At 33.4% G+C, this 14,801-nt stretch overlaps 1 protein-coding gene across 1 annotated transcript in view; it reads left to right on the top strand.

The window, feature by feature from the left end:
- The first annotated feature begins 2,649 nt into the window (after nucleotides 1-2,649).
- Nucleotides 2,650-14,801, top strand: part of LOC139493905 (uncharacterized) — an 81,442-nt gene continuing 69,290 nt past the window's right edge. The window contains exons 1-3 of the mRNA XM_071282066.1: nucleotides 2,650-2,765; nucleotides 3,536-3,637; nucleotides 9,383-9,472. Coding sequence (XP_071138167.1) covers nucleotides 2,652-2,765; nucleotides 3,536-3,637; nucleotides 9,383-9,472 — 306 coding nt within the window. The 5' untranslated portion in view covers nucleotides 2,650-2,651. The remainder of the gene's footprint in view (nucleotides 2,766-3,535; nucleotides 3,638-9,382; nucleotides 9,473-14,801) is intronic.

The raw sequence follows: 14,801 nt of genomic DNA, 5'->3' as shown, positions 1-14,801 counted from the left end.
CATGTGACGGAGCAATGACATTCTTATATTCAACACCAGGATGTGGCGTAGCAGTACCACTCTTTACCTCAACATCAACATGTCACTTAACAATGACACTCTTATACTCAACACCAACATGTGACGTAGCAATGACACTATTATACACAACACCAACATGTGACATAGCAATGACATTCTTATACTCAACACCAACATGTGACATAGCAATGACACTCTTTACCTCAACACCAACATGTGACATAGCAATGACACTATTATACTCAACACCAACATGTGACATAGCAATGACACTCTTTACCTCAACACCAACATGTGACATAGCAATGACATTCTTATACTCAACACCAACATGACATAGCAATGACACTCTTATAGTCAACAGAAGCATGTGGCGTAGCAGTAACACTATTATACTCAACACCAACATATGACATAGCAATGACATACTTATACTAAACACCGACTTGTGACATAGCAATGACATTCTTATACTCAACACCAACATGTGACATAGCAATGACACTTTTTACCTCAACACCAACATGTGACATAACAATGACACCCTTTACCTCAACACCAACATGTGATATATCACTGACACCCTTTACCTCAACACCAAAATGTGACATAGCAATGACACTCATATGCTCAACACCAACATGTGACATAGCAATGAAACGCTTATACTCAACACCAACATGTGACATAGCAATGAAATTCTTATTCTCCGCACCAACATGTGACATAACAATGACACTCTTTACCTAAATACCAGCATCAGACATATCACTGACACCCTTTACCTCAACACCAGCATGTGACAGCAATGACACTCTTTACCTCAAAACCAACATGTGACATAGCATTGACACTCTTATACTCAACACCAACATGCGACATAGTAATGACACTCTTATAGTCCACACCAACATGTGACATAGCAATGACATTATTACACTCATCACAAACAAGTTACAAATCACACTTATAGGCAATGCAAACTTGAAAAAAAATAAACATGGCTTATTGCAGTTCTTTACTTATACTCACCACAAACATGTACACCATTGCTATATTACCCTTATACTCACCACAAACATACACCATTGCTATATTACCCTTATACACAACAACTCATAAGATATGAAGCAGCTGGTAGACACCCAACATTTTACACGGAAATACCACTAAATATTTTCTAAGCTTTGATCATTATTTTGAATAGACACAAAATACTGTTAATCAGACAGGTTTACTGGACAACACATATTTGTTAGAATTATATAAAGTGGGCTCTCATTTTATTCGTAACACAGAACTGAATCAGATCGTTAAGGTTTTATTTTGTTTCCTGATGAAAAATTATTTTGTAAACATCTGATTTTAATGAGAAGTTGATGAGAACAAGTTGTGTTAACATCTTTAGTCAGATAATGTTAATTCTACAGATCTAATGTAAAACATCTTTTAAAAATAACAAATACTTGACAGAATTATTTAAAGTGGGGTCTTATTTTTCTTGTCTCTTCGTACTGAATCAGAAAATATAACTCGTTTTAATGTTTTTTGAAAAAAGTTTTTTTTTTAACCTGACAGTTCTGATGGAAGTTCTGACATCTCACAATAAAACATGTTGTTTATTTGTTGTTTATTTAGAATATAAATACAAGTGTGACTGGTCATTTTATTCAGTTTTGACCACTGATTCATGTGATATATATTTTGTTTATATTTATTACACAACATTGTCCAGTTTATGACACAAGTTTTGATGTCTGTTATATGTTGATATTACAGAGTGGAAGGACACCATTAATGTTGGCGGCTTGGGAAGGACACCTGGAGGTGGTGACTTACCTGGTCACTCACGGAAGTCAGTTAGAAGCCACATCCACGGTAATGATAGATATAATCACCTTACTCTTACCAAACATCACTTTATACAGAATCTACACAAAATCATGTTGTTAATTAGACGGGTTTAATGGACAACAAATATAAATTTGTTAGAATTATATAAAGTGGGGTCTCATTTTATTCGTAACACAGAACTGAATCAGATAGTTAAGGTTTTATTTTGTTTCTTGACAAAAAATTATTTAGTAAACATCTGATTTTAATGAGAAGTTAAAGAGAACAAGTTGTGTTAACATCTTTAGTCAGATAATGTTAATTCTACAGATCTAATGTAAAACATCTTTTAAAAATAACAAATACTTGACAGAATTATATAAAGTGGGGTCTTATTTTTCTCGTCTCTTCGTACTGAATCAGAAAATATAACTCGTTTTGATGTTTCTTGAAAAAAGTTTTTTTTTAACTTTTGATCATTCTTCTGGACAACAAATATTTGTTAGAATTATATAAAGTGAGGTCTCATCTTAATTGTCTTGTCCAGCTGAGTCCATTGATATAAATATTGTTTATGTTTCTAGAAAAAAGTTATTTTTTTAACCTAACAGTTCTGATGGAAGTTCTGACATCTCACAATAAAACACGTTGTTTATTTGTTGTTTATTTAGAATATAAATAACAGTGTGACTGGTCATTTTATTCAGTTTTGTCCACTGATTCATGTGATATATATTTTGTTTATATTTATTACACAACATTGTCCAGTTTATGACACAAGTTTTGATGTCTGTTATATGTTGATATTACAGAGTGGAAGGACACCATTAATGTTGGCGGCTTGGGAAGGACACCTGGAGGTGGTGACTTTCCTAGTCACTCACGGAAGTCAGTTAGAAGTTACATCCAAGGTAATGATAGATATAATCACCTTACTCTGACTAAACACCATTTTATACAGAATCTACACAAAATCATGTTGTTAATCAGACAGGTTTAATGGACAACAAATAATTGTTAGAATTATATAAAGTGAGGTCTCATTTTATTCGTAACACAGAACTTAATTAGATAGTTAAGGTTTTATTTTGTTTCTTGACGAAAAATTATTTTTTAAACATTTGATTTTAATGAGAAGTTGATGAGAAAAAGTTGTGTTAATTTCTTTAGTTAGATAATGTTAATTCTACAGATCTAATGTAAAACATCTTTTAAAAATAACAAATACTTGACAGAATTATATAAAGTGGGGTCTTATTTTTCTTGTCTCTTCGTACTGAATCAGAAAATATTACTCGTTTTAATGTTTCTTGAAAAAAGTTTTTTTCTTCAACTTTGATCATTCTACTGAATCAACATAAAATCATGTTGTTAATCATACAAGTTAAATGGACAACAATTACTTGTGAGACTTATATAAAGTGAGGGCTGCTATTATTTGACTTGTTACACTTATATAATGAAGAGTTTACTATTTTTTTTACCTGTTTTGTTTCACGGAATCAGAAAATATACATTGAATTTATATATCTTAATCTACCATTTAATAGTTTATACACAAATATAATTGGATATTTTCTTACCCGATGTTATATTTCTTACATTTGGTAAATTATTTGAATCCTCTCATGATTTTGTTATCACACACCATTAACATGTTTATATTTTTATATTGATATAGATTGGACAAACAGCTTTACATCATGCTGCTGAGTATGGACGGATTGATGTAACAAAATGTTTAATAGATCAAGGATGCAGTCCTTGGGTGAAATCAAAACAGGTAACATTCAGTTTTATTCCTATTAGATAGACAAGTCAACAGAGAAAGTACAATTACAATATAAATACAAATACCATAGTTGAGGGTAAACAGCTGCAGATAAAATATAATAAAGTACAACTTTTAAGTTTATGATGAAATACCTGTATAATAAACAGGTTAAATTAAATATGAAGAAATCAGTCTGTGCGTTACTTTTACATGGAGGGACTAACCTTTTTATTCATACACTTAATGAATGAACACAGTTTTCTTAAGGAGACTCACGGGTATAAGATTTTCAGAAAAAAATTAAACAATAATTTTTCATTACAAATTTCATTTATTACTTTAAGTAGTTATTACTTTATCATTATGGTACAAGAATCATTCCAAAAAATCAATTGGTGTTGGCCTCAGGTGACTTTTAAAATGTAGTTATCATTGAAAAAGCTCCAAATTATCTCCCTTTGGTGCAAAAATGCCATTTTTAACCAGATTTTTGTGACAAAAATGTCGGTTATTGATTTGGGGATGAACGGCGGGCGGGCGGTTTGGCAGTCGGGTGAGCGGACGGGCGGCAATCAAATGTTGTCCGTGCATTAACTCATGAGCTGTTCAACCAAAGCTTTTAAAATTTTAATATGTTGTTACTGACAACTAAATGAAGGTCAAGTTCAATAATGGCGATTTTGACTTTTACCGTTCAGGAGTTATGGTTCTTGAAAGTTTGAAAAATGGAGTTTCCAGTCGTGTCCGTACATTTACGCATGAACTGTTCTACCAAAGCTTCCCAAATTTTAATATGTTGTTACTGATGACAAAATGGATGTCAAGTTCAATAATGACGATTTTGACTTTTACTGTTCAGGAGTTATGGTTCTTGAAAGATTGAAAAATGGAGTTTCCAGTCATGTCTGTGCATTTACGCATGAACTGTTCTTCCAAAGCTTCCCAAATTTTAATATGTTGTTACTGATGACAAAATGGAGGTCAAGTTCAATTATGACGATTTTGACTTTTACCGTTCAGGAGTTATGGTTCTTGAAAGATTGAAAAAATGGTGTTTCCAGTCGTGTCCGTGCATTTTCTCATGAACCATTCAACCAAAGCTTTTGAAATTGTTATATGTTGTTACTGATGACAAAATAGAGGTCAAGTTCAATTATGACGATTTTGACTTTTACCGTTCAGGAGTTATGGTTCTTGAAAGATTGAAAAATGGTGTTTCCAGTCGTGTCCGTTCATTTTCTAATGAACCATTCAACCAAAGCTTTTGAAATTTTTATATGTTGTTACTGATGACAAAATATAGGTCAAGTTCAATAATGACGATTTTGACTTTTACCGTTCAGGAGTAATGGTTCTTGTGATATTGCCAGGACACAAATAAATGTTAATAAATCCAGTTTGCTGTCGTTGTGACAGCATCTTGTTTGGCATTAAAATAGAAATATCTTAAATTTACTCATTGGTGACCTATATTTTTTATTGTTGTTTTCGAAAAAGCTGTACATAAACTAAATAACTGTAAAATTTAAGCGATTTCTGTAATTTAGTTCTTTTTTTATTTCGATATTACAAAATTTAGTTCTTTTTTTATTTCGATATTACAACTATTTCCCCTATTAGGTCAACAGAAAAAAGGACATTAACAAAAATGTATACTTCTTTCGAAGGCAGATTGTGAGCCTAAATGAACAGTGACCCAATTTTTTTAAATTAAAAAAATGATTTAGACCTGCGAGCCCCCTTAAAACTGTTTATTTTTTGTCGAGCCTGCGACTTTAATCTCAGAAAGCCCGGAATAGGGATAGTGATCAAGCACTTCTTAAAAGCTTTATATTTTAGAAGGAGGAAGACCTTGATGCTTCATACTTTGTATATGGATGCCTCATGTTACGAAGTTTCCGCCAGTCACATGTCCAATGTCCTTGACCTCATTTTCATGGTTCAGTGACTACTTGAAAAAAAAAATGTTTGTAATGTTAAATTATCTTTTATAAGTAAAAGTTTAACTATATTTAGTATGTGCGTACCTTGCAAGGTCCTCATGGCTGTCAGACAGTTTTCACTTGACCTCAACCTAACAACACACCTAACACCAATCCTACATTACTGACACAACAACCATCTCATCATACATCACCAACACACTTAACACCAATCCTCCATTACTGACACAACTACCATCTATTAATACTCCACCAAAACACCTAACACCAATCCTACACTACTGACACAACTACCATCTCATCATACATCACCAACAAACCTAACACCAATCCTACATTACTGACACAACTACCATCTCATCATACTCCACCAACACAGCTAACACCAATCCTACATTACTGACACAACTACCATCTCATCATACTCCACCAAAACACCTAACACCAATCCTACACTACTGACACAACTACCATCTCATCATATTCCACCAACACACCTAACACAAATCCTACATTACTGACACAACTACCATCTCATCATACTCATGATACTCTACCAACTCACCTAACACCAATCCTACATTACTGACACTACAACCATCTCATCATACTCCACCAACACACCTAACACCAATCCTACACTACTGACACAACTACCATCTCATCATACTCCACCAACACAGCTAACACCAATTCTACACTATTGACACAACAACCATTTCATCATGCTCTACCAACATATCCTACACCAATCCTACATTACTGACACAACTACCATCTCATCATACTCTAGCAAAACACCTAACACCAATCCTACACTACTGACACAACAGCCATCTCATCATACTCTACCAACACACCTTACAACAATCCTACATTACTGACACAACTACCATCTCATCATATTCCACCAACACACCTAACACCAATCCTACATTACTGACACAACTACCATCTCATTATACTCTACCAACACACCCTACATCAATCATATACTACTGACACAACTTCCATCTCATACTCTACAAACACATCTAACACCAATCCTACACTACTGACACAACTACCATCTCATTATACATCACCAACACACTTAACACCAATCCTACATTACTGACACAACTACCATCTCATCATACTCCACGAAAACACCTAACACCAATCCTACACTACTGATACAACTACCATCTCATCATACTCTACCAACACAACCTACACCAATCCTACACTACTGGCACAACGACCATCTCATCATACATCACCAACACACCTAACACCAATCCTACATTACTGACACTACCACCATCTCATCATACTCTACCAACACACCTAACACCAATCCGACATTACTGACACAACTACCATCTCATCATACTCTGCCAACACACTTTACACTAATCCTACATTACTGACACAACTACCATCTCATCATACATCACCAACACACCTAACACCAATCCTACATTACTGACACTACCACCATCTCATCATACTCTACCAACACACCTAACACCAATCCGACACTACTGACACAACAAGCATCTCATCATACTCCACCAACACACCCTACATCAATCATATACTTCTGACACAACTACCATCTCATCATACTCCACCAACACACCTAACACCAATCCTACACTACTGGCACAACGACCATCTCATCATACTCCACCAACACACCTAACACCAATCCCACACTACTGACACAACTACCATCTCATCATACTCCACCAACACACCTAACACCAATCCTACATTACTGACACAACTGCCATCTCATCATACTCCACCAACTCACCTAACACCAATCCTACATTACTGACACAACGACCATCTCATCATACTCCACCAACACATCTTACTTCCATCTAATCACATTCCACTAATGCACCTCACACCAATCATATACTATTTAACAAAACTACCATCTAATCATACTCCAACAACACACTTTACTACCATCTAATCACATTTCACCAACAGATCTTACACCAATCATACACTGTTTACAAAACTACCATCTAATCACATTCTACCAATACCCCTTACACCAATTATACACTATTAACAAAACTACCATCTAATCACATTCCACCAACACACCCTACACCAATCATACACTTTTATCAAAACTACCATCTAAGCATACTCCGGCAACACATCTTACACCAATCATACACTACTAACAAAACTACCATTTATTTATACTCCAGCAACACATCTTACACCAATTATACACTATTAACAAAACTACCATTTGATTATACTCCAGCAACACATATAACTACCATCTTATCACATTTCACCCACACACCCTACACCAATCATTCAATAATTTCTTTAACAGCAAAATCTCAAATATTATTCATTGATCTCTTTATAATGACACTTCATATGTGTTGTTGGTTTAGGTTCACTGGTTTTTATTTCAAGTATATATAAATAAGACAACATTCTGCATTGTATAGGCAGGGATCTCCATGGATGAAAATTGAACGAAGGAGGAACTTTCACCATCATAAACCGTATCTACGCTGTACAGTGTAGCGCGATCGAAAGTATTTCATCCCTCCACATAAGGATAGGTGAACATGCTAATTCCTTGCTTATTTAAATTATATTTATTTGAATTTTCATTATAAATACTATATAGAAGTATATATATTTTCAATAATTGCCGTTTGTAACCCTTCAAAGGCCAAGCCTTCATGCCCCCTCCCTTTCCCTTAGTCAAGAATGACCAATAGCTATCACAAAGGTCCCCATGTAGTTTTCTTGCTATTTTTGGTAATTGTTATGGGGGTTAAAAATCATGTGGAGCTTATTTTTCACGAACACTATCAAATTCAGAAGTCATGAACCCATTACCGGTATGGCTGGTTTGCAGCAACGACAAAACGAGTCGTACAGTTTATGTAAAAGGTTAAAAAGATTTGTAAAGCAAACGTTGTCAAATGAAAAGTTTTGTAATGACTTTATCTAGCAAATCAATTAATGCTATATGCAACATGCATCTTTCGAGTCTGAATAGAAACCGAAAACGTGGACGTATTAATTTGATTGTAAACTACGAAATGAATTCGGAATAACGATACAATATTTCTTTACAGGAAATATTAAAAGTTTTAACTTTTTAACTTTTAAAGTAATTCTATATTATTGTTACAATACAGCAGTACTCGAGTTATTTGCGATGAAATAATAACTACTGTTTTACGTCTTATTTTATACTTCTTAAAAAGGGGGATGATGATTGCGTAAGTCAAAATAAAAGTACGTGTTCGACTTGTTAAACTTTGTTACTGGATTATTAATATATTTATTTAATCTGAATTATCATAAGCATTTGCGGAAACATAGTTAAATAATTCGACAAATGAATCTTCAGATAATATTCTCCTGTCTGGTTTGTTGATCTACCTGTACAAGCTCAGGTACAAGTGATTAGCGATTTTAATCCCGATATCCCTCTGGCGTTAGAATTGTATTGGATTATACTAAAAAAAAAAGCCCGAGGGTTATGCAATTACATGCATTTGATTATAATTGATAAAAAAAATGGTGTCAGGCTATAAAAACGATTACAGTTTTGAACGATGGCGGAAGACAATTGAACGATGGCGCGGGTCATTTTACGATGGCGCAAGACATTTGAACGATGGCGCGGCGCCATCGTTTAACAGGCCATGGAGATCCCTGATAGGTAAAATTAATGCAACAGTTACCTATTATTTACTGTTTTACAGTTTTTTGAAATAAAAGATATATATGTGTATAATTAATGAAAGGTTATTTGATTGTATTTCAGGGTGACACTCCTTATGATCTGGTAAGAATATACAGCTATGATAATGAAGAGGAAAAAAGGAAGAAGGAAGAATTGATGGACTTCCTTAAGGTAAATAGTCTTGTCTTACTTTAAAAGATATTCACAGATTATAAGAGACAAAACAGACTTGGTACAAAGAAATTACAATAAAACAGTTGCCTGTAGTTTTCAATGTCATTGTAGTAATTTTTGTCAGTTAACAATGTAAGTTGACAATTCCAAGCTTGTTGCCTAATATACATGTTGGCAAATGTGAAAGACAAATGTTTAAAATCTGTGTTCTCATCTGTTGGCTGTCTCTTATTTTTTATACGCCACATATTATGGTATACAAATGTCCAGTGTCTGTCCGTCTGTCCGGCGTAAACATGTCGCACCATAACTTGAGAACGCCTTATTTAAATTTCATGAAACTTAATATAGTAGTTTCTTATGATGGTCAAATGATCTGTATACTTTTTGGTAAAAATAAGATTTAAACTTTTTGAGTTACCGCACTTTGTAACTAAAACAGTGGTGTGATTCTTTTTCACATGTCGCACCGTATCTCAAAAACGATTCTTGATTATTGTTTAAAACTTTACACACTTCTTAGTAACATTAATCTCATTATCTGTATACTTTTTGGTGATGATTCAAAATTTCATTTTTGAGTTATTGAGTATTTTGTAAAAAAGGGGGAGTTTTTTTTTTACATGTTGCGCCGTATCTCAAAAACAATTTATGATTATTGCTTAAAACTTTACACACCTCTTTGTTATATTAATCTAAAGATCTGTATACTTTTTGGTGATGACTCAAAATTTTATTTTGAGTTATTGAGTATTTTGTAAAAAAGGGGAGATTATCTGACTATTGCTCAGAATGCTGGATACTTTTCACGCTAGTCTGTTTCCACACTTGTTATTGACAATAATATGTAAAAGTACGGGATGTTCTACCAATTCTTTTCAAATTTAAATATGTTGCTGATGGCAAAACCGAGATCAACTAAGGAGAGATATGGTCATTTGAAAGATCAGAAAATGGCATGACACAGTTAAATGTAGTAAAAATGGTTTGACTGTTATTGGCCAGCTTTGGTTAAGTATAAAATTGAAAGAGTTTCCGTTGTTGAGAGCAGCAAAAAAAAATGAAATCGAAAAAATCAGAAGTTTGTTTATGCTCATTGGTGTTCAAAATGGAGCATATATATAGTTTTTATACGCCCTTCAAAATTTTGACGGGACGTATTATGGTATACAAATGTCCGGTGTCCGTCCGTTCGTCTGTCTGTCCGTTTGTCTGTCCGGCCTAAACATGTCGCACCGTAACTTGAGAAAGACTTATCCAAATTTCATGAAACTTAACATAGTTGTTTCTTATGATCATCAAATGATCTGTATACTTTTTGGTGAAAATTAAATTAAAACTTTTTGAGTTACGGCACTTTGTAACTAAAACAGGGGTGTGTTTTTATACGACCGCAAATTTTGAAAAAATTTTCGTCGTATATTGCTATCAAGTTGGCGTCGTCGTCGTCGTCATCGTCGTCTGAATACTTTTAGTTTTCGCACTCTAACTTTAGTAAAAGTGAATAGAAATCTATGAAATTTTAACACAAGGTTTATGACCATAAAAGGAAGGTTGGTATTGATTTTGGGAGTTTTTGTCCCAACATTTTAGGAATTAGGGGCCAAAAAGGGCCCAAATAAGCATTTTCTTTGTTTTCGCACCATAACTTTAGTTTAAGTGAATAGAAATCTATGAAATTTTGACACAAGGTTTATGACCACAAAAGAAAGGTTGGGATTGATTTTGGGAGTTTTGGTTTCAACAGTTTAGGAATAAGGGGCCAATAAAGGGCCCAAATAAGCATTTTTCTTGGTTTTCACACAATAACTTTAGTTTAAGTGAATAGAAATCTATGAAATTTTGACACAAGGTTTATGACCACAAAAGAAAGGTTGGGATTGATTTTGGGAGTTTTGATTTCAACAGTTTAGGAATAAGGGGCCAATAAAGGGCCCAAATAAGCATTTTTCTTGGTTTTCACACAATAACTTTAGTTTAAGTAAATAGAAATCTATGAAATTTAAACACAATGTTTATGACCACAAAAGGAAGGTTGGTATTGATTTTGGGAGATTAGGACCCACCAGTTTAGGAATAAGGGGCCAAAAAGGGGCCCAAATAAGCATTTTTCTTGGTTTTCGCACCATAACGTTAGTATAAGTAAATAGAAATCTATGAAATTTAAACACAAGATTTATGACCATGAAAGGAAGGTTGGTATTGATTTTGGGAGTTTGGTCCCAACAGTTTAGGGAAAAAGGGGCCCAAAGGGTCCAAAATTAAACTTTGTTTGATTTCATCAAAATTGAATAATTGGGGGTCTTTGATATGCCGAATCTAACTGTATATGTAGATTCTCAACTTTTGGTCCTGTTTTCAAATTGGTCTACATTAAGGTCCAAAGGGTCCAAAATTAAACTTAGTTTGATTTTGACAAAAAATGAATCGGTTGGGTTCTTTGATATGTTGAATCTAAAAATGTACTTAGATTCTTGATTATTGGCCCAGTTTTCAAGTTGGTCCAAATCGGGGTCCAAAATTAAACTTTGTTTGATTTCATCAAAAATTGAATCTTGGGGTTCTTTGATATGCCAAATCTATCTGTGTATGTAGATTCTTCATTTTTGGTCCTGTTTTCAAATTGGTCTACATTAAAGTCCAAAGGGTCCAAAATTAAACTAAGTTTGATTTTAACAAAAATTGAATTCTTGGGCCTCTTTGATATGCTGAATCTAAACATGTACTTAGATTTTTGATTATGGGCCCAGTTTTCAAGTTGGTCCAAATCAGGATCTAAAATTATTATATTAAGTATTGTGCAATAGCAAGTCTTTTCAATTGCACAGTATTGTGCAATGGCAAGAAATATCTAATTGCAAAATATTGTGAAATAGCAAATTTTTTTTTAATTAGAGTTATCTTTCTTTGTCCAGAATAGTAAGCAAGAAATATCTTATTGTGCAATAGCAAGATTTTTTTTTAATTGGAGTAATCTTTCTTTGTCCAGAATCAACTTAAATCTTTGTTATATACAATATACAATGTATATTCACTTTTTACTACCAACTGATAAATTTAAATAATCTTTACCATTCAGTGATAACAAGCAGTTTTTTTACATCTTAATATTTTATGATGTATTTAAATGAGTAGTTATTGTTGCAAACTCCATTAGAATATTTTAATTGAGATAAGTTTTGGAATAAGGGAAAGGGGGATGTGTTTAAAAAATTGGGTTCAATTTTCCTCATTTGAAATTTCATAAATAAAAAGAAAATTTTCTTTAAACATTTTTTTGAGAGGATTAATATTCAACAGCATAGTGAATTGCTCTAAGAGAAAACAAATATTTTAAGTTCATTAGAACACATTCATTCTGTGTCAGAAACCTATGCTGTGTCAACTATTTAATCACAATCCAAATTTAGAGCTGAATCCAGCTTGAATGTTGTGTCCATACTTGCCCCAACCGTTCAGGGTTCAACCTCTGCGGTCGTATAAAGCTACGCCCTGCGGAGCATCTGGTTTTCACATGTCGCACCGTATTTCAAAAACGATTCTTGATTATGGCTTAACACTTTAAACACTTCTTAGTTATATTAATCTTAATATCTGTATAATTTTTAGTGATGATTCAAAATTCTATTTTTGAGTTATTGAGTATTTTGTAAAAAAGGGGGAGGTTTTTTTTACATGTCGCACCATATCTCAAAAACGATTTATGATTATTGTTTAAAACTTAAGACATGTCTTTGTTATATTAATCTAAAGATCTGTATAAATTTTGGTGATGATTCAAAATTTCATTTTTGAGATTGAGTATTTTGTTAAACAGGGGAGGTTTTTTTTACATGTCGCGCCGTATCTCAAAAATAATGTATGATTATTGCTTAAAACTTGACACACTTCTTTGTTATATTAATTGAAAGATCTGTATACTTTTTGGTTTTGATTCCAAATTTTATTTTAGTGATATTTAGTTTTTTGTAAAAAAAAAACAAGGTTGGGGGTTTCACATTTCCCGCCGTGTCCCAAAAACAATATATGGTTATTGCTTGAAACTTTCTCAGAAACTATTGATGATTATTGCATAAAACTTCCACACAAGACATCGGGGGTATCATGCGCTCATAGCGCAGCTGTTTATTGTTTTGTCTCAGTCTTTTTGTCCCTTGTCCAAAACTAATGGTTTCCAGATACCTTCACTACCCTTGGCTGCTAGATTAAAATGAAACTTTTGTAAGAATGTACATAAAGGAAGGTTTACAAAGCGTATTGATTCTTGGATAAAAAGACTTTTGTAAGAATGTACATAAAGGAAGGTTTACAAAGCGTATTGATTCTTGGATAAAAAGACTTTTGTAAGAATGTACATAAAGGAAGGTTTACAAAGCGTATTGATTCTTGGATAAAAAGACTTTTGTAAGAATGTACATAAAGGAAGGTTTACAAAGTGTATTGATTCTTGGATAAAAAGGTCTGGTGTTTCAAAGTCATTGATACATAATTGAAACAAGGAGTTCTGGATTGTAACTTCAGTTTCCTTTGCAGCTGATTAATTAGAATGACATTTTAACAGTTGGAAGATATTTGAAGGGACAGAACTCCATATCTAAACGAAATATGTTATACAGTAAATAAGTTGATAAAGTATGCATTTGCATGGTTCAGCGACTGCTTGAAAAAAAATATGATTTTTTTGTATTGTGAATTTCTCACTTATGAGTAAAAGGATAACTATATTTGGTATATGGGTTCCTTGCAACGTCTACGTGTCCGTCAGATAGGGTTCACCTGACCTTCACCTCATTTCATGGATCAGTGATCAAGGTTAAAGTTATGTGATTAGGTCCGTTTCTCGGATACTATAAGCAGTAGGTCAGCTATGTATGGTGTATAGAATAATTGTAAGGGGTACATATCAGTCTGGCAGGTTTCATCTGACTTTGACCTCATTTTCACAGTTCATTGGTCAATGTTAAGTTTTTGTGTTTTGGTCTGTTTTTCTAATACTATAAGCAATAGGTCAACAGTATTTGGTGTATGGATTAATGATTGTAAGGTGTACATGTCTGACTGGCATGTGTCATTTGTCCTTGACCTCATTTTCATGGTTCATTGGTCAATGTTAATTTTTTGTGTTTTGATCTGTTTTTCTAATACTATAAGCAATAGGTCAACTATATCTGGTGTATGGAATGATTGCAATGTCTACATGTCTGTCTGGCAGGTGTCATTACTTGACCTCATTTTCATGGTTCATTGGTCAATGTTAAGTTTTCATGGTTTGGTCTTTTTCTTGTATACTATAAGCAATAGGTCAACTATGCTTGGTGTATGGAAT

This window comes from Mytilus edulis, chromosome 11 (genome assembly GCF_963676685.1).
Source record: "Mytilus edulis chromosome 11, xbMytEdul2.2, whole genome shotgun sequence".
Classification (NCBI taxonomy): Eukaryota; Metazoa; Mollusca; class Bivalvia; order Mytilida; family Mytilidae; genus Mytilus; species Mytilus edulis.
The sequence above is the reverse complement of the archived record's forward strand: the minus strand, read 5'-3'. Positions and strand labels throughout refer to the sequence as shown.